Source organism: Typopeltis vanoorti, chromosome 11, assembly GCF_054136105.1.
Source record: "Typopeltis vanoorti isolate ZY-2024b chromosome 11, IOZ_Tvanoo_1.0, whole genome shotgun sequence".
NCBI classification, from domain to species: domain Eukaryota; kingdom Metazoa; phylum Arthropoda; class Arachnida; order Uropygi; family Thelyphonidae; genus Typopeltis; species Typopeltis vanoorti.
Window position 1 is genome coordinate 72,066,378 of NC_143559.1, and position 19,782 is coordinate 72,086,159.

General features: G+C 35.9%; 1 protein-coding gene across 3 annotated transcripts in view; it reads right to left on the reverse strand.

Moving 5' to 3' along the window:
- LOC150101723 (transmembrane protein 62-like) overlaps positions 1-19,782 on the reverse strand; it is a 280,792-nt gene that overhangs the window by 224,134 nt on the left and 36,876 nt on the right. For all 3 annotated transcript variants that reach the window (XM_090400377.1, XM_090400376.1, XM_090400378.1), the window contains exon 3: positions 14,563-14,700. In XM_090400377.1, coding sequence (XP_090256503.1) covers positions 14,563-14,700 — 138 coding nt within the window. The remainder of the gene's footprint in view (positions 1-14,562; positions 14,701-19,782) is intronic.

Below are 19,782 nucleotides of genomic sequence, written 5' to 3' on the forward strand. Positions count from 1 at the left end.
AGATTATGGTATGATAATATCAACGGAAAAATCAAAAACTATGGCCTTTAAAGGACAAGATCCAGCAAGAACTAAAATAGTATTAGATAACAAGATCTTAGAACAGGTGAATTCATTTAACTACCTAGGATGTATGATCACTTATGAAAATGAAAAAGATATAAACATAAAAATTGCAAAATATTTAAAAATAACAGGAGTAATTAACTCTATATTTAAACCAAACCTAGTTCAAAAACAAACCAGGCTAAAAGTATACAATACATTAGCCCTACCGGTCTTAATGTATGGAAGTGAAATCTGGACAATAAAACAAAAAGACAAACAAAGATTAACAACAGCAGAAATGAAGTTTATGAGAAAAACTGCAAAGTATACCCTATTTGATCACAAAAGAAATGAAGATATTATGAAAGAATTAAACCAAGAACCAGTAATTGAAAAAATTAAAAGATATAAACATAGATGGATGGAACACGTTCAAAGAATGAAAACAGAAAGATTACCAAAACAAGCCTTAAAGTACAAGCCATTAGGAAAAAGAAAACCAGGACGTCCTCTTAAACGATTCAACGATGACTTCTAAGGCCGGAACAGGCCATACTAGGCTTAAATCCTTGATACGTATGATGATGATAATGAGATATAATTATAACAAAATCAGACAAGGTAATGCAATGGTCATCCCTTGACAGATCAACTGATATCCATCAGATGAATCAACTAGTCTCTGATAACAGCACCTATCAGCCTGTGAACTATAAACTTGACAAACAGGATAAAGAAAAAAAACTGAAATTACTCAAGTCTGTCACTTTGTGGTTGTCAGACACTGTTAAAAAACAGATACCCCATTACTCTTGTTCACCCAGAATATATGGTGTTCCCAAGGTACACAAACATAACATCCCATTTTGGCTGATAGTTGAGGGAATAAACAGCCTTAATGATCACCTAGCCAAGAAATTAGCGTCAACACTCAAAGAGTTGGTAGGTCATTCCCCCTCCTATATAAAAAACACACAACACTTCATAAACAAAATTAAAAACATGACACTCGGTAAAGATGATTTATTAGTCAGTTTTGACGCTTCTGCCCTTTTCACTAATGTCCCAATCAGTGACACAATTCTTCTCCTACAGAAGAAATTTCCGCCCGACATTACGGCTCTTTTTCCACGTACTATGTTCCGTTTACTTCGTGTCGCAAAATAAATTTTACCTACAAAAAAGAAGGTACAGCCATGGGCTCAACTCTATTTCCCCGATTGCTAACTTTAATATGGAAGTTTTGAGCAACGTGCTCGATTCCTTTAGTCTAAAACCTACAGTATGGCTTAGATACATTGACGATATTTTCATTATCTGGTCACACAGTCACCAAACACATTTCTTAGCCACCTAAACAAACAACATGAGCATATACAATTTACTATTGAAATTGAAAATCAAAACTCATTCCCTTTCCTGGATATACGAGTCACACATCTCCCCTTAGGCTGTCTATCTTTCACTGTTTACCGCAAACTTACACATACAGGCCAATACATACATGCCAACTCTTATCACCACCCTTCGCAAAAACTTGGAGTCATTAACACCCTCAAAAACAGAGCTATAACAATTTGCTCTAATGAGCAAGCTCTTAAACAAGAATTAAAAATTATCAGCAATTCATTTATAAATAATGGCTATAGCAAAAATACTATTAATAGTTTATAAAACTTCATCAAAAAATAGTATTGATTCAGTAAAACCATAGCTATCAAATACATTAAAGGGTTATCAGAAAAAATTAATAGAATCCTACACCATTATAATCTTAATGACACTTTTAAACCACTTTTAAAATCAAAAAAAATATATTCAACTCCCTCTTCACCCATTGGCACATTCAGGAGTTTATTGCATCGATTGCACATGCAATTACCTTATATTAGGGAAACTGGAAGTACAATCCCTATCAGTAAAGAAGACAACAAACTACACATTAAATTTAACAATTCTGTGAAGTAGGCCTTTCTGATCACACCCATAACACCCTACACCAAATTGACTGGAAAAGTATCTGCTCGTTACATCATACAAAAACCTGGTATGAACAGAAATTTAAAGAAGCCTGTGAAATTTTGATTAACCACCCTAATCTTAAGAATAATGGTAGCATAAAAATCAAAAAAAAAAAAATTTGGATGGCAAAAATTCAGCCACTTATTTCTAGCAAACCCTGAATTTAGAACTCTAAGCTAATTTTTAGCTTTTATTGGGCACTATCTATACCAGTTGGTTGTAACTTATACGTATACCAATATAATTTTATTATTTTTTTATTAATTTTTTTAATTTTTGTAAACATGTTGCTCTCCAGCTTAATTTAATTTTAAAAACTAATAGAGGCTGATAATGATAATAATCGAACTCTAGCTTTGATGCAATAAGTTTTTCTCCCCACCAGAGGTCAGGCCAATAGTTGTAATGGTTAGTCAGTAACTTTAGCATACCATGTAGATTGTAGTGCAGCTTGTTTCTTCATATGAAGGTCGAAATGTTGAATGTTTATTTTGGTTTATATTAAACTAAAATTTTACTCCAACACAATAGTTGTTTCCATAATTTTCATAATGTATTCTGATCCCCATGTAAACATCAAGGAAAGGATAAAGAAAACACAATGTATTGTGTTTTTTCTTTTAATATAAATTAACCACTTTGTAGAATGTATTCGATATTACCTGTGAAACTACAGTATGCAAGAACCAGAAGAGAGAGGGATTATGCCTTATCAGTATTGTGAGTCAGCAAAAAAAAAAATGGTCGCAACAACTAGCAAATGTTTGGTCACCTAAAACAAAGACTTTCAGCAGAAAAGAACCCGAGTGATATCATCAAGCTGAAGGGTGATCGTGGATACTTCGGAGTCGAAACAAAGAACGAGGAGGATATTAAGGAGCTGACAAGCAAGAAAATCGAGCTGGAGACTATTAGGATTTCTGGGCTGAAAGTTTTATAGCTCATACCTCTTGATCCTAAGGGTACACTCATTGCTTATTATTGGAGTTTCGTCGATGGTATTCTCCCTTAAGTTCTCCGGGCAGCTCCCAAGGCACGTCCACCGATGTATCCCACAGTATAGCAGGCCACGCTCCCCGCAATTTTAAGCACAACTGACCGAGATCTGATGGATAAGCATTGGGGATGAAAACATAGCCCCTCCCCCAGTTATCTGGGCTATGTAAACATGTAGACTATGTAAACTACTATTGTAAACAACAGGCAGCTGCTAGCCAAGGGGGGAGAGAAAAAAAAAAGATATCATTTGGTACTGAGGCCAGGACAACCATGATAGTATTAAAGATAGTTAAAGAAAGAAGTATCCAGATCAAGACAAAGATACGAGATGTCCCAATGGAAGCTTTGTTCGTGGTAAAGGACTGTTTATAAAAAAAAATGTAAGCACATCATATCGATGTTCTTGGATTGTAAATAGTATAACTGTACATATATCTTAAGAATCTGTCCTAATGTTGTAAAGTACTGAGTAATGTTACAGATTTACACTGATATACATCTCTGTCTACACCCTTTATATTGCTATGTATTTTTCTGAGGTTAGTTAAGTAAGGAGAAACAACTATTCCCCGTTACTTGTCTAACAGGTAATTACAAATTTTGTCGTTAGAATAAATGCTTTGTTAAACATTCTGATCCAATCATTTCCAATGTCTCAAAAAAAATTACAAACCTGTGTGTTAATCAGATATTGCCACAACTTGCTATATGGTTAAGAGAAATTTCACTAGATATTGCCTTTAATTCTTCCATTTCATTGATTCCTCATTCTCTATTACTGGTCTGACTGTTGCACCCGGAAATCAAATAAATTTGTCAGATTGAAGAGTGTGAGAAATTGAATATACTGCAATCATATAGCGGGTGATCACTTTATCTAGTGTCTGCTACATGTGTGGTAGAAACAAAGGGCAAGAGCAGGAAGATGGGGAAGACGAAAATTAAGATAAAGGGAAATAACTTGGTGTAGATGAGCTCTGTGAGACAGCAAAAGCCTAAATAAATAATTGAATAAAACAAAAATAATAAGTTTACAAATAGAGCAGTTTAAACAAATAACTTATAAATTTTACAATGCCGCAGCCAACAAGATAAAATCCACATAATTATTCTTGATAAAAGTGGATTGAGATAGTTTTGGCAAAAGGATCAGAGTGTTGTTATATAAATTTTAAAATAATGAATGTAGATACTAACGATTGTGACTTAATTCTAATATGACGGAAGAAATGGAAATTTTTCAGGATTCTAAATCCTCATCTTGTAATTCCATTGTTTTCTGGAGATGATCATGAGGACATAAATTCATATTTCGGGTTTGTAGAAGAATTAAGAAGTGTAGGGAGATGGTCAGACTTTCAATTATTAATACTTCTCAGAAACAAATTAATAGGTAAGGCCAGGAATTTTCTAAATCCTTCTCCCACATTGAGACACCCATTGGAATATACAAAATTCAAGGCTGCCTTTAAATAGCAGAATATTCCTAAGTTAAAGATGTGAGCCCGAACTTGTGGAAACTACATAAGTGCATGCAAGGAAACAAGAAGAGCATATCGGAATTTTACAATAGATTACTGACTGTAGCTAGTAGTCTGAGTATCTCTAAGGGTAAAAAGCCACGTTTAGAATGGGCAGTCTTTCACCAATTTAGGTTAGGGTTAAGAGAAGAGTTAAGGAAGTTAGCATATAAGAAAAGGATAAAAGATTTGGATGAGTGCTACAAATTAGAGAAAGAGAGGAGAGAAATGAAGATATTCATCCCTTCTCAAATTCCAAGCAAGTGCACTTCCTGGAACAGATAAATTTCACAGCTAGTAACACCAAAAATAAAACCAAAGCTGAAATGCAAAAGAGATTCACAAGAAATGAGGAACAAAAAAAAAGGAATCTAGAGAACTCGGTTCATGGCGAACCTGTTGACGAATGGGCAAAATCTAAACCTGGATTAACACTCACTAGACTTAGAATTATTAAAGAAATTTATCAGACAGGAAGTGGAAAGACTACAACAGCCGATAATTGAAGAGCAAGAAAAAATATTTAAGCTTTTGGAAAAACTAAAACTTGGTAATTCTCATAATAAGCCATACAACGAGGTAGAGGACAAAGAAAGGAAAGAGAAGGAAACCCCCCCCCCAAATGTTACAAATGTAACAAGGTAGAGCACTTTGCAAGAAACTGTTAAAAAAGGAGATACACTTCTAGGAGAATAAAGTATGACTCAAATACCATGCTAACTTGCAGCAGCTCTCAAAATTCATTTAACAACCCATGTAGTCAAGTAAATAATGATGAGATCTGGCAAGTCAATAACAATCATACAAGGTTTAGTTGAAAGGGTGCCTTGTGAAGCACTGCTGGACACAGGATCTCAAGTCTCTGTGATACCATGGTCATTCTTTGGTAAAATGAGTAACTAAATATCGGATAACGCCCAATTGGATGAACCCATTAGATTAACGGGAATTTTGGAAGCTGAAGTATGCACACCACAAAAGGTAAAAGTGGAAATCAAACTACCATGCTTCTCATTGAGCATTCCTCAAGAATTAATTATTCTCCACGAGACTTCAAATCCAAAATTTCAAATAATTCTTAGCTTGGATTTCTTGGAGAGATCAATTTTCATGTGACTTCAGAGTGGAAAAATTTCTTTATGTGGAATAGAGTATGACGTAAATAAATGAATGAGACAAACTGCACAACTGATCAGCAACGTAAAAAGGAGATTTGATTAATTATTAGTCACACAAGGTTCAAGAGATATAAAACAAGGGTTATTGTGAACAGAAATGCGAGTCACTCAAATCTAGACATGCCCATGACTTATGGGAGTAAAACAAACCTAGCGAGAAGTGAAAAAAATTATTGTAAAGGAAATTATGATCCTCTACTGAAAATGAGGGAAAAGAAAAAAAAAGTTTTTTTTTTCTTTTTAGGTAAGATTGAGCCTCTGTAAAATCTTGTAAGATAAGTTAATTTAGTTAACTTATCGAACTATTTTACAAGGGTGTCAAATCAAAATATAAAGAAAATAGGATGTATTGTGTGTTTCTTTTAATATAAATTAAAAGAAATGTATTCGATATTACCTGTGTAACTATAGTATGTAAAAACCAGAAGAAAGGAATCATGTCTTATTAGTATTGTGAGTTAGAAGGGGAAAGAAAAAAAATGTTTGCAACAACTTGCAAATATTTAGGTACCTAAAACAAAGATTTTGGCAGAAGAGAACATGAGTGATATAATTGCACCGGTGGGTTATTGCAGACACTTCGGAGCTGAAACAAAGAATGAGGAGGATTTTTATTATGATTCTGGGCTGGATGTTTTGTAGCTCGTACCTCTTGATCCTAAGAGTACACTCCTACGATCCTAAGAGTTTCGGCGGCGGTCCTTCTCCGTGAAGTTCACCACGCAACTCCCAAGGGAGTTTTGGTTAAACCAGAATAGAGAATGATGGTACAACATGACAAAATTTCATGCCAGCTGGGGAGTCGCCTGGTTAAACAAGGCCCCCCCGTTGTTTTTATCAGGGAACCAGGACAAACAGCGAAAAGTCAGCTACTGGAACAAATCTGAAAACACACCCCAACTCAACATCACCAGAGTTAAAGATCGGTACTATCAACATAAGAAGCCTGAATGGCAAAGAAATGGAGCTAGCTGAGGAATTAGATAAGTACCAGATCGACATAATAGGGGTGACTAAAACAAAAGACAAAAACTGGTGAGATCTTCCTAAGCAATAAATACAAAATGTTATATTCAGGCAATGACAATCAAGGAAAAGAAGGAGTAGCCATAGTATTCAACACAAAATACGAGGCTAATCTTCTTGAAGGGCAGTCAGTCTCAAGTAGAGTAATGTGGGCAAATATGAGAATGGGGAACTGGACAATGAGGCTTATTTGTGCCTATGGTCTAACAGAAGGCTCTACTAAGGTAGAAGTGGAGGAATTTTTTGATGCTTTAGAAAAAGCAACTGACACAATGAAAAAGGAAAAGTTGGTCCTAAGCTATTTGAGGATCTAAATAGCAGAGCAGGAAGTGATTGTCAGACATACAAAAATATTTTGGGAAAATTTGGAGAAAAGAGCAAAGCTAATAATAATGGCAAATATCTGTTGGATTTCTGCTCAGGACATGGACTAGTTATTATTAACACCATGTTCCAACATAAAAATGTGCACTAATTCACATGGAGAGAAGAGGCAAGGAATAAGAAAAGTCTCATCGACTATGTTATTATTGATAGTGATGTTTTCATCCTGGTGCAGGACACCAGAGTGTACAGAGGATTTGAAATTGGAAGTGATCACTATTTAGTCTTGAGCAGGATAAAATTGAATTTCATATTCAAAAGAATAACATATAAGAAAGTTTTAAAGCAAATAAAAGTTGAGCAGCTCTCAGATGTGAACTGTAGACTAAAATACACAAAGATTATTGAAGAAAAAATGAAAGAGTTTGAGAACAGGAACCAAACCTTGGAGATTCAGTGGCAAACCTTGAAGAAAACCCTGATTGATTCAGCTAGAGAGGCATGTGGTGAAGTTGTCTGCAACGATAGAAAAATTAGAACTCCATGGTGGACACAGGAAGTTAAAGAGGCAGTGAAGGAAAAGAAGAAAGCATATCAAAAGTTCCTGGCAAATAAGTCAGCTTGTGCTCTTAGAGAATACAGAGACAAATGTAAGAAAGCTAAACACTGTGTAAAACTAGGTAAACAAAAGTCACAGGAGGACTTTGGCAAGAACATAGAAAATAAATATCAAGAAGGTGGCAAAATATTCTGGAGGTTGTTGAAGAAACTTAGGAATGGGGGAAAGAGTGCTGTAAAAGGAGTTAGAGATGATAAAGGTGAAATGAAAATGGGAGAAAAAGTATGGAGTAATTACTTTGAAAAACTGCTAAATGAAACAAGCAGTGATGACAGCACAGTGGTAAAAAAACACTGACCAGGCATGCAGTCAGGAATACATATCCATACTTGAAGTAGAAAAAGCCATCAAAGGCTTGAAATGTGGAAAGGCAGCAGGAGTAGATGATATTCGACCAGAAATGCTGAAGTATGGTGGTATAGAAGTCTTACAGTGGCTGCACTGCATAGTTCAGAATGCCTGGACAGAGGGACAAATTCCTGATGATTGGAGTAGGTCTGAATGAGCCTGGACAGTCTATGTCAACCCCAGTCATCAATGGCATGTGGTCAGCCACCACTTACTCACTGGGCACTGTACATCCATTGATAGTATAATCGCAGTAGACCCTTCTTGATACAGTTGCCCTCGAGAACCTAAGGGTTCTTACCACTCGGGCGATAGGATGACCCATCTGTCTTGCGCCAATAATATGTCCATGATCAAAGTAGCAAAGATCACTACATTTACCCATGTTCGGTTGGTTGCGATACACTGTTGGGAAGCCCTGATATCTGTCTGTGTTTGGTTTGGGTAAGTTTCACTCTGCAGGGGGGGGGGGGAATGACAGTATCAACTTTCCATCACTCTTATTTCTAACATTTTGTCTATTGAGTGTATTTCTTAATCAGCTTATATTTTGCTAGATTTTCAGAGTACAACTACTTGTTATAGTAGGCATATCATAATAAGTATAGGAAACAATTTAAGATGTAATGGACAAAAGATAGCCCTGTTAATCACAATAGGTATTTATGAGTGTCTTTAGATCATTATCTGTGAATAGGTGTTTAGTCGAGTTGATGTCATGTGTTTATACCATGAGAGGATGGAGGTAAAAGTCAGCCGAAAAAGAGATCTATGGCGGTCTGACAATATGTTACTTAAGGTTTGGTCAGGTAAGCTCCATTTTGCAAGAGAGCATTTTAGCATTAAAAGTAACCAGGTTATGTTCATGAAGATCAGTGTTTAAGGCAATGGTTGCAGATGATCTTGAAGTTTGGGATATCTGAGCACTGCATGGTTTGTTGAATGAGGAGAGCAAATGGAGAATACTGTTGCTAGCAAAGCTGTGGATAGAATTAGTGGTGATTGAGAGCAGGTCATTTATATACAGGAGAAAGAGGGTAGGTGATGGAACAGAGCCAAGGTACTCCCTGTTTGGTGGTGAACCTTGAAGCCATCCAACATGACAAGAAGTGACCAACAACAAAAACAAGCTTGCTACCCTGCAGACGATAATGGAAAGACTATAATGTGGCAGTGTACTCAGCAAATCTATGCCAAACATGATCAAATGCTTAGGAAATGTCGAGAGTGACAACATTCAAAATTTTCAGTGGTGCATGTCTAGTGATAGGAGATGTAAGCCAAGAGGCCAATGATGGATTAAGCTTAGTGAAATCCATACTAGTGGTCACCAATTAACTACTAGGTCTTTAGGTAGTGCGGAAGTTGACTGTTGACCATTATTGAGGACAAAAGGATTAGAGTTTGATGGAAGAATACTATCTCACTTTTCAGGGAGAAATTATCCATAGAGAAAGTTATATAGATAATGCAGAACAGATATTAACTCTGGAACACAATGTTTGAGTACAACTGGAGAGAATGTCATTGACAGTGTAAGACTTTTTTTGCATCTAAGTTATTTAGCATTTATCCAATGCCTTTTGCTGAAAAACCATAGGGACATATGGTGTTCAGTTTCTGGTATAGTAGGGTATTATTCAATTTGGAGATCTATGCAAGGGTTGAAGAGAAATGCCAAGAGGTCAGCTTTACTTATCTTTAGCTGCTCTAACAGTGATGCCATCTAGATGAGAGAGGTAGAATGCAGGTAAGCAAACATTGTATCCAGTCTTTGTTGTCACTATCTGTGAATAGGTTTTTGGTCCAGTTTGTCATGTGTTTATACCATGAGAGGCTGGAGGTAAATGTCAATCCAAGGAGAGAGTGATCTAATGCAGTCTGACAATCAATGTCATTGAAGTTACAGAAAGCATGGCTTCCATTTGGACAAGGGGAGTTAGCTCCTGTCCCTACTCTGCTATTGGCCCTTCCAAAGTCAGTTTGGATTTATTGGTAGCTGTTTTGCATTTATCGCATGCTTTAGCACAGAATAAGTAAGAATCAAGTGTTCTTGACACAAGCCATCTGAAGTAAGCTGAGTTTTTTCCTCTTTCAACCACGTGGGTACACTGCTGAACCAAAGCTCGAAAAGTGGATGTGAATTTTGGTGAAATGAAGATCATTCCACTTCATTGCCAGTGTGAATAATTTGCGACTTGCTTAGAGCAGGCATTCAGATCAGTAGAACAGATGCATTAGTCTAACTATGGAAAAGAAATTCTGGAGGTCATCCTACTTGGTATCTTTGTAATGCCAAAAGAGCACAAAGTTGGGAGTGGCTGGATGGAAGGTGTTCTATGAGAGGAAACTTACCCAAGATTGTGATAAGTTATCGGGGTAGAAAGGGAGGATATGAGAGAGAGAGGGATGAAATAGTTATCAGAAATTTAGGATTGTAGATGTACAATGTGTTATGTCATTGCTTATAACAAATACTTCTATATCTCATTCCACTTGGTCAGTCAGCTGGAGATGTCGATGATTATCAGGAATACAAGATGACAACCATACTATCTGCATTAGGTCACTTTCAAAAAATCTCTCGTCCATCTTAGTCAGTTGTGTGGGAAACAGGAAGCCAGTTGGAGTTGTGGACACTGAGATCGTCCAGGAAGATTATTTGGATAGCTGGATTGCAGAGTCAGGCTTCAGAAAGAGGAAGGTGGAAAGTCTGAATGTTTCTCAGATCTTCTCTGATATGAGAAAACCTTATGCCAGAGGAGGTCCGAAAGCCTAAAAGTATTGAATGCCATGTTTGGCCTCCAAAGAATTCTAAAATTTGACATTCTGTAAAGAGAAGGATGTCCAGTCTAGATGTCTGTAAGTGATGGTGTGCATCATTTATACCACAGATGTTGATGAAGTTTAGTCTTTCCCACTGAAATTGGTTTTTGAAGGAGGTTTGTTTTTATTGCAGTGATACTATCATAGTTGTATGTTTAATTATTAATTAATGAAAGGATAGATTAGAAACATGCAGTGAAAGGAGAGTCTTAAAGATGATACCCATACAAAGAGTGACCAGTCTCTTTGCCATATTCTGGCTTCAACTTCTACCCCGTCCCAGACATGACTTGGCAGAGTGTATGGTAGTGGGATTATGCAACACTTGATCAAGAAGCCTTTCAATTGTATGGATAGATTGGGTCTCCCTGTGATAAGTCATCAGACTCCATGGAGGTGTCCATATAATAATAATAATAATTCGCATATCTTTGATTTCCCATATATTTCTATCTAATTTACATAATTTTGATTGCTATACTCCTGATGCTGCTCCAAAAGAATATAACTTTGATTATTCTACAAAGGTATGTACAAAATTATTCCTTCCATATTTTCCATTTATTTATGTCTTTAAAACATCATTAAAATCTTAAATAGAGTAAAAAAAGCCAATAAAATAATACAAGAGGTACTCCTTAAGAAAATATGCAAAATAGCCATAAATATCAATTTTAGAGGAGTAACATGGAAAATTTCCAGAAATAATATTTATGAAAAATGGGTTTTCTGAATTTTTCAACCCAAAAAACAGAAGAACCAGCTTTAGAATATGTACAAATAACAGACTATTTGTATATATTAATGAGACCATTAGATTTTGATGAAGCCAAGTTACTTGGACATGATATGCTATTGAGCCTACCAACATTAAGTAGAAGACTAACATTTTTTTCTTTCCACTCTATGACCCGCTACTTTCCCATAGTGCCAAAGGAAATTTATGCTTATGTAATGCCAAATTATGTAATGCCTCCTTTAGCTTGAAGCAAAGAGTGCAGAGAGGATACTGACTCGAAACTTTAAAGTTCTTTGCCACTGAGAGATATGATATAAATAGCAATGAACGATTTTATGCCTAGTGAATATAATAGTGAAACAAATAATCCCAGAGACAGTAAAGCCCAAGAAGAGGTGGATTTCACAGGAGACAAAGATAATTCAAGGAAAAAAACATTAAAGATTAGCAGAGAAATCTCTGTGGAAATGAAAGAGCTGCACAGAGCAAAATGCAATGATGTAAAGGCAGAAGAGACAAAGATGATCAGAAACATCAACAAGAAATGGAGTCCAAAGAATAGAACCATAAAAAAAATGAAAAAAAAAAAAAATTAAGAATGATAGACTAGATACTACTCAGAGATATATAACATACAGGGAGATGAGGTCCAAAAGAAGTTAAGTGATGAATAGAGGGGGAAAATATCACTGCCAACCACAGAGGAAAGAAACAGATATACTGGAGGGATAAGGTTGTATAGGCAGTAAAACATCTGAAAACCATAAAAGCCCTGGGAATGATGCCATCACTGGAGATATGTTGAAACATGGAAGATGGTGGCAAAGTTATCACAGATGAACTGTGCCAGTTGTGTAACATGGCATGGGACAAATGCAAAACACTAAAAGAATGAACAAGATCAATCCTAATACCCATTCACAAAAAATAAAAACAAATGGATTGCAAAAACTACAGAATAATTGCTCTAACAAGTCATGTAGGAAAAGTATTTATATTAACAGAAAGAATAAGAAAAAGTAATGAAAGAAATCTGGAAGATGAACAAGCACAATTTAGAAGATACAGAAATAATGTGCACCAAATATGAATGTTAAGATTAATTGTGGAGAAAGCTCTATGTAAAAATATTTATACACCTGTTCTGTTGACTTTCAGAAAGTATTCAACAGTACAAATCCAAAGTGGCATGGGCTGTACTCTAATCTTATGGAGTGGACAGGAACCCAATGTCTCTTGCAAAACATCAATGACAATGCAGAGGCTCCTGTGAGAAACTGTTGGGAAATAGAAAGATGGTTCCGGACAACAAGAGGAAGGATCCCCAAGCATCTTTATTATGCTTTTGGAAAGAACAATGGATGTTATAGAGAATAATATAAGAGGAATTTCAATTCAAAGTTGAAAATAAACTATTTAAAATTTGCATATGACAGTCATTGTTGAAGAAGATAAATATAACTACAAAGAACAGTACTGAAGTGAAGAAGGAAAGAGATATGGGTTGATAATGAACACTGGTAAAGAGGGGACGAAAAAAAAAAGGACAATGACAAAAGAGGTTAGGAACTTCACATAACTAGGGAGCAACATGACATATGATTTAGACAAGATATGGAAAAGTAAATCAGTGAGCCTTTACATAAAGCTGAGACTGATGGAAAGATGCATATTCACAAGCACTGTGCATCTTTGTGAGATATGGTAATGGTCAAGGACTGAGATCGGCTTTCAAAAGAACATGTTACAGAGACATTCTATGAACTGGATGGGTACAAAAAAAAAAGGTAACAAAACGAAGAACTGTATAGCTAAGTGCAGAAAATAATTTAAAGGAAACTAAAGTTTTTTTGAACACAACTGCAGAATGGATAACAGTAGAAAGATTAAAACTTCGATGCTTGGTACAATGTATAGTATACACAAAAGAGGACAGCCAAGGTGAGAGTGGATAGATAATGTGAAAGTAGTGTGAAAAGAGTTTGTAGGATTTGAGTCAATTGGCAACGGACAGAAAAATGGCAAAGAATGGTGAAAACAAGCATGGATTCATGAGCAATGATGATGCTGAATATAATACATGGAATTTTTTTTTATCCATGAACTCTACTTTAGCAACAAATATCACAGGATCATGTAGTATCTTAATGATAATTTAATATCTTCAGGATTCGTCAGAAAATGTTTTTCTTGTGATGCAGAGTTCAAACACTGGAGCTGCAAGGATGATCTGCATCTCTCTCTAAACACATTGTAAAACCATCATATCATAAAGTGTTTGACAGTGGGCAAACAGATTTTTTACAAACTAATAGTCGATGACTTTAAAAATGATAATAAAGCATACATTTTTCTGGTGACTGTATATAATGGAGAACCATGATTCAAATTTGATACTTCTCACCCACTGTTTATAAAAACTTCTCTAGGTGTAAACCAAAAGATACAGAGCACATTTTAACTGTCTTGAAATTTTCTAGTTCTTTGAAAGGTTCAAGACTGTTTACCATAGCCTGTGGGAATGAACAATGAAATGGTTTGAACCCAACTTCAGGGCAGGTTCTTGACCACTTACAGAAATGCAGTTAAGGTCATTCTGAAAGAGAGGCATATTATAATTTCTAACATAATATTTTAAAACTATGTAGGTGATAATATATGAAGATTTAAAATTACAATTTTTATTGCCCACCACATAACTATATATTATTATTATTATTAATGTGACACCTCCAAGGACTCATCATGGGAAGGTACTCTACTCCATACATCTTACCATCTCCCTACTACATAAGTGATGAAAGATTAACCATATATCATTTAAGCAAAAAGTTGGGCATTTCATGCCTAAATACCATCGATAAACTAATTTTTAAATTATTATTTAGGTTTTTTTATTATTATTTAACTTACCATGATTTCCTCTAATATCTAACCATTTAGTATATTTTGTAACACCACTTTCACGAATTCCTTCTTGGTACAATTTCCATTCACTTTCATGCTGTACAGAACCTAAGTGGTCTGGTGTTTTAGCATCTACCAGGTCACCTTCAGAACAAAAAAGCAGTTTATGTTTGAAAAGAAAAGAATTATAATTTCTATTTATTTACAAATACTAAACATTACAACAAAGGTCTGAATGTATGTCATTTTGACATTAACTGTTTTAAATACCTAAAGAAAACTTAAGATATGTGATACAAGAAAAAAAAAAAAGTACAGAGGATGATCGGTTAACGAACATAATCCATTCAAAGACAATGTTCACTACCGGAATTGTTCGTTAACCGATCAGTGATTTACCATAGATTTTTATGGAAATTTGATTAATTCGTTCTGGAGGCCCAAAACAATAAATAAAAAAATTATATAATTTCTTACTACATTTATTTATAATAATAATGCATACATACATACATAGAGTCTTGCATTTTCATCAGTCATGTTTTTTTCCCATTTGTGGGGCATTAAAGAATCTGTCCAATGTCAAATGCTTTTCTCTCTTCTTCGGGATTTTTCGGAAGTGATTAATAGCATTGTCGTTGTAGAAATCCCATGCCTATTGACCTCAACCTGGTTTGGGTACCATTCTCAGACCGTTGTTCTGACATCCTCCCACTTCTTCAAAAGATCTTTAATAGTAGATGTCGGCATTGGTCCTCTTTTGTCTTGCTCTTTTTCAGAAGAAAACGCATCTCGCTGAGTTTCTTGATGTTCTTCATTCAAGAGTTCTAGGAGTTCTGTCATCAGATCATTTTCATGTTCCATTATGAGCTCTTCAATGTCATCTTCATTCACCTCCAATTCCAGATCTCTAGCAGTTGTCACAATTTCATCCATAATTTCAGGGACATCATCTCCATCTCCCTGAATGCAGGATGGACACAGCTTTCACTAAGCAGATTTCAACTGTCGTTGAGTGACTTCTAACCACGCCTTTTGAATGAGCCAGATGGCTTCAAGAATATCAAATTTTTCTTTCCAAAACGTTTTTAATGTCATCGTTGAGGAGAACTGGCATGCTTCAAAACAATGATGAAACAGTACACGAGTGTACAATTTCTTGAAACCCGCAATAACCTCCTGATCGATTGGCTGAATCAACGGACTGGTATTTGGAGGCAGAAACTGAACTGTCAGCCAGGGAAAGTCTTCCAACAAATTATCTTCAAGGTCTTTTGGGTGTCCTGGTGCATTGTCCAATAGCAACAATGCTTTCAATGGCAATTCATTGGTCTGAAGGTAATCCTTGATGCTTGGGGCACAAACTTTAAACAGTCATTCTTTGAAAAGAACCTGCGTGACCCATGCCCTTTCATTCGATCTCCACATCACTGGCAGTCTTTCTTTAATTATGGAATTATTGTTGAATGCTCTAGGATTCTCAGAGTGATAGACAAGAAGCGGTTTAAGCTTCATATCACCACTAACATCAGCTCCCAAAAGTAACGTCGATCAGTCTTTCATGGGTTTATGCCCAGGAATATTTTTCTCATTTTTCGTGATGTAGGTACGGTTCGGCATGCACTTCCAAAATAAACCAGTTTCATCACAATTGAAAATTTGCTGTGGACAATATCCTTCTTTTTTAATGAATTCTTGAAATTTGAAACAGAACTTCTCAGCTTCTTTATCTGCACTAGCAGACTCACCATGCATTACCATATGTTTAATGCCAGATCTCCTTCTAAACTTTGCAAACCATCCAGTGGTAGCCTTGAATTCTATCTCCTCATGTGACAAATGTGGAGTTTGTTTCTTCAGTTCTTCAAAAATTTCTCTAGCCTTCTCTTGAATGATAGTCATACTAGTTACATCTCTTTTCATTTCCCCTTCTTTTATCCAAACTAAAAGCAATCTCTCCATTTTTTCATGGATGGCACATCTTTGTTTCTCAGATATGATTTTCGTTACTCCTTTAGCTGCTCGAGTCTTCTTGATTATATCTTTCTTAGCTAAGATTGTGTCTACTGTAGACCTGTTCAAGCCATACTGCCTAGCAACATCAGACATCTTCTGCCCACCTTGGCTATTTTCTCTTGCTCGGTTTCTATGGTGAGCACAGTCCTTGACATTCCACTCTTTTTAGGCCCCATAATATTATCAGTTTTTTTTTTTAAATAAAAAGTTTACAAAAACAAAAGCACTTACAAAAATTCAGAGAACAGAAATCAACTAGCACAGAAAAAGGTTACGTATACAACTATCAAAGTCTTGTTCCAGAAATCGTTCATAGATGGCAGTACAATACAGTTCTACAAATCTTACACACAGTGTTGCTTCTTCTTGTGTTTGTTCTGTGAGGATGTTCATTATCCGAACATAAAAATCTTTTGCGAAAGTGTTCATTTTCCGATTTGTTCATTAACCGATCACCCACTGTATATATACATTTTTAAAGGATATGAAAGGACTGCTGGAACAAGAATGAAGAGTGATAACGTGAAAATCATTAGTCTGTTACCAAGATACGATACTACTAAATTAAGAAGGGTAAACTATGGACAAACTTGGGCATCTATGATCGCAAAAAATTCGGTGTGCAGATTTCTATATGATCACAGATACACATTAAAAAAAGAAGAGAATTGTGAGACAGGTAAACAACCTATGAAAACAGGAATGGTTGAGTTTTTGGATTTTTGGAGAAAATTTGAGGGAAGAATTGATTTATGTAAGAGGGAGAGCTTGCACCTGAATGCATTTCATATCAGAAGTAGAGAGACATTATTTATTGATATGAGACCTACAGTCAGTGAAACATGATCACGAGAAGAAAGTGTCAGAAACAAGGGAGTTCAGTTTGTTGCCTTGATGAATACATTGTGGTCTCAGATTGCAGACATTAGTAAGATTCAAATCTTGGAGGCAGATATACTAACAGCTACTGAGTGTGAAAGGGTACAATGTTTTAAGAAGGATAGAGAGGATAGAATGGTGGGAGATACTGCTAATGATTTAAATCCAGTTAGTGTAGAAAGCTATGATCACAATATTAGTAACAGTTTCCATGCAGCAATGAGTTTTATGAGAGCTGGTGTGAGGTGAAATGCATTTCCAAATCAACCTGATGGGCACTAAATGAGTAATCATCATGGGTGACTAATAATCTGAACACTGAGTAGTGGTGAAATCTCATGAGAAGAATGAAGCCAAATATATTTAACTGCTGCTCAATAAGTTCAGCTTCATAAAAGCAGCATGTGGTAGAAGGAACTCTAGGTCAAAAAGGACCCGATTACAGCAACCAGTTAGTAATCAGGTATAATGGTCTTTGACTGCAAGTTCCTTCATTGTAACCATTTCTGAATGGATCATCCATTCAGAAAAGGTTACAATGTTGAACTATGAAGAAGGAATTTATGATCAACTAAGGAGAACACAAGCTTTTGTCCCATGCCAGTTGACAGATGGAAACTGGCATGGGAGTCCATGGGAAGCATTTTAAAAAAATAAATAAAAATGTAATATCGGAATGTATCCCTAGAATTAGAAAAATAAGACGTAGTGGTGAAATCTTATTAAGCAAGAGCTGCTCAAGAAAACGATTACATGGAAGAAATACACATATCAAAAAAAAAAAAAAAAAAAAAAAATCAGCTAATGCCTTTTTGTTCCCGTATAGAGTAGGTGAGGCCGTTTTCAAGCCCTATCTAACTTTTGGAGACTGAGTGGGCAGTTCAATCTCCACTGGTAGCCAATCAGAGATAGCTGGCCCAAGGCTATCACCAATTGGCACGCAGTGAAGAAGGCGGCTAGTAAGTGCCACCATCTGGTGGTCCCTAACACAATATATTTAATGTTTGAAAATAGTGTGGATTTGACAGCCAATTTTCTTGAATTTACGGAACAAAAAACCCGAGTTTCCAGGAGGAAAAAACCCGCTAGCCTGTGCCAGAGATCAACTAACTCTGGAACCGGTCGAGTAAAGGCTTAAAAAAATTCCTCTAGTCAGCAACTAGATTCGAACGCCTTTCGTTGTGCGGTCAAGAACTGACTACATCAGCGCATGACCACTTGAATAATAACTGATGTTTATACTGTTTTTTGATAGTAAGTTTTTTGTTTTATTTTTGTAAGGTGAATTCCTTTTACACAAAGATTTAAATCTACAGTACAGGGCTTGTTTGAAAAGTTTTGGTAAAAAAATAAGTTAAGCACATTTGTTTCGAAAAAATCACCTTTATTTCTCAATATAGTCTCCATAGAGGTCTACACATTTGGTCCAGAAAGTTTCCAAATTTTTTCATCCCATCTAAAAAGTAAGATATGTCAAATTGTGCAAAACAGTCAAAACTGCCTTGATGACATCCTCATTCTAAGAAAATTTTTTCCCACCGAGCCAATTTTTTTAAGTTTGGGAACAAGAAGAAGTCACGGGGGTCTAAGTCCGGAGAATATGATGGATGTGGAACCAATTCGAACCTCAATTCGTGCAATTTTGCCATTGCAATGCTCGACGTGTGGGATGGTGTATTGTCTTGATGAAAGAGCAATTTTTGTGAGCCACTCTTGACAATTTTTTCTTCAGTTCTTCTTTTAAATGGTCCAACAATGATGTATAATACTCCTGTTATTGCCTTACCCTTTTCCCAATAGTCTATCATGATAATTCCTTGGGAATCCCAAGAAACAGTGGCCATCACCTTCCCAGCTGACAAAGCAGTCTTCGCTTTTATTGCTCTTTCGCTGTGCATTATCCACTGTTTTGACTATTGCTTGGACTCAGGTGTGTAGCTGTGGATCCAAATTTTCTCTATAGTCACAAATCAAAGCAAAAAATCTTGCGAATTGTGATTAAACATCACTAAACGCTGTGTGGAAATGTCTTTTTGCATGCATTTTTGATTGACAGTTAATCATAAAACCCAGCTTTCTCATGTGCAATTTTTTGTGCAGGATATTATACACCCATTCAGTTGAGATGCCTACAATCTGAGAAATCTCATGCACCTTCACTTGTTGGTCTTCCATAATGATGCCATGGATTTTGTCAATCATTTCCTTTGTAGTGACCTCAGTCGGGCATCCAGAGAGCGCTTCATCTTCAATGGACTTACAACCACATTTAAACTCATTTATCCAAAAATAAATAGTCTTTAATGATGGTGCAGAATCCCCATGAACTGC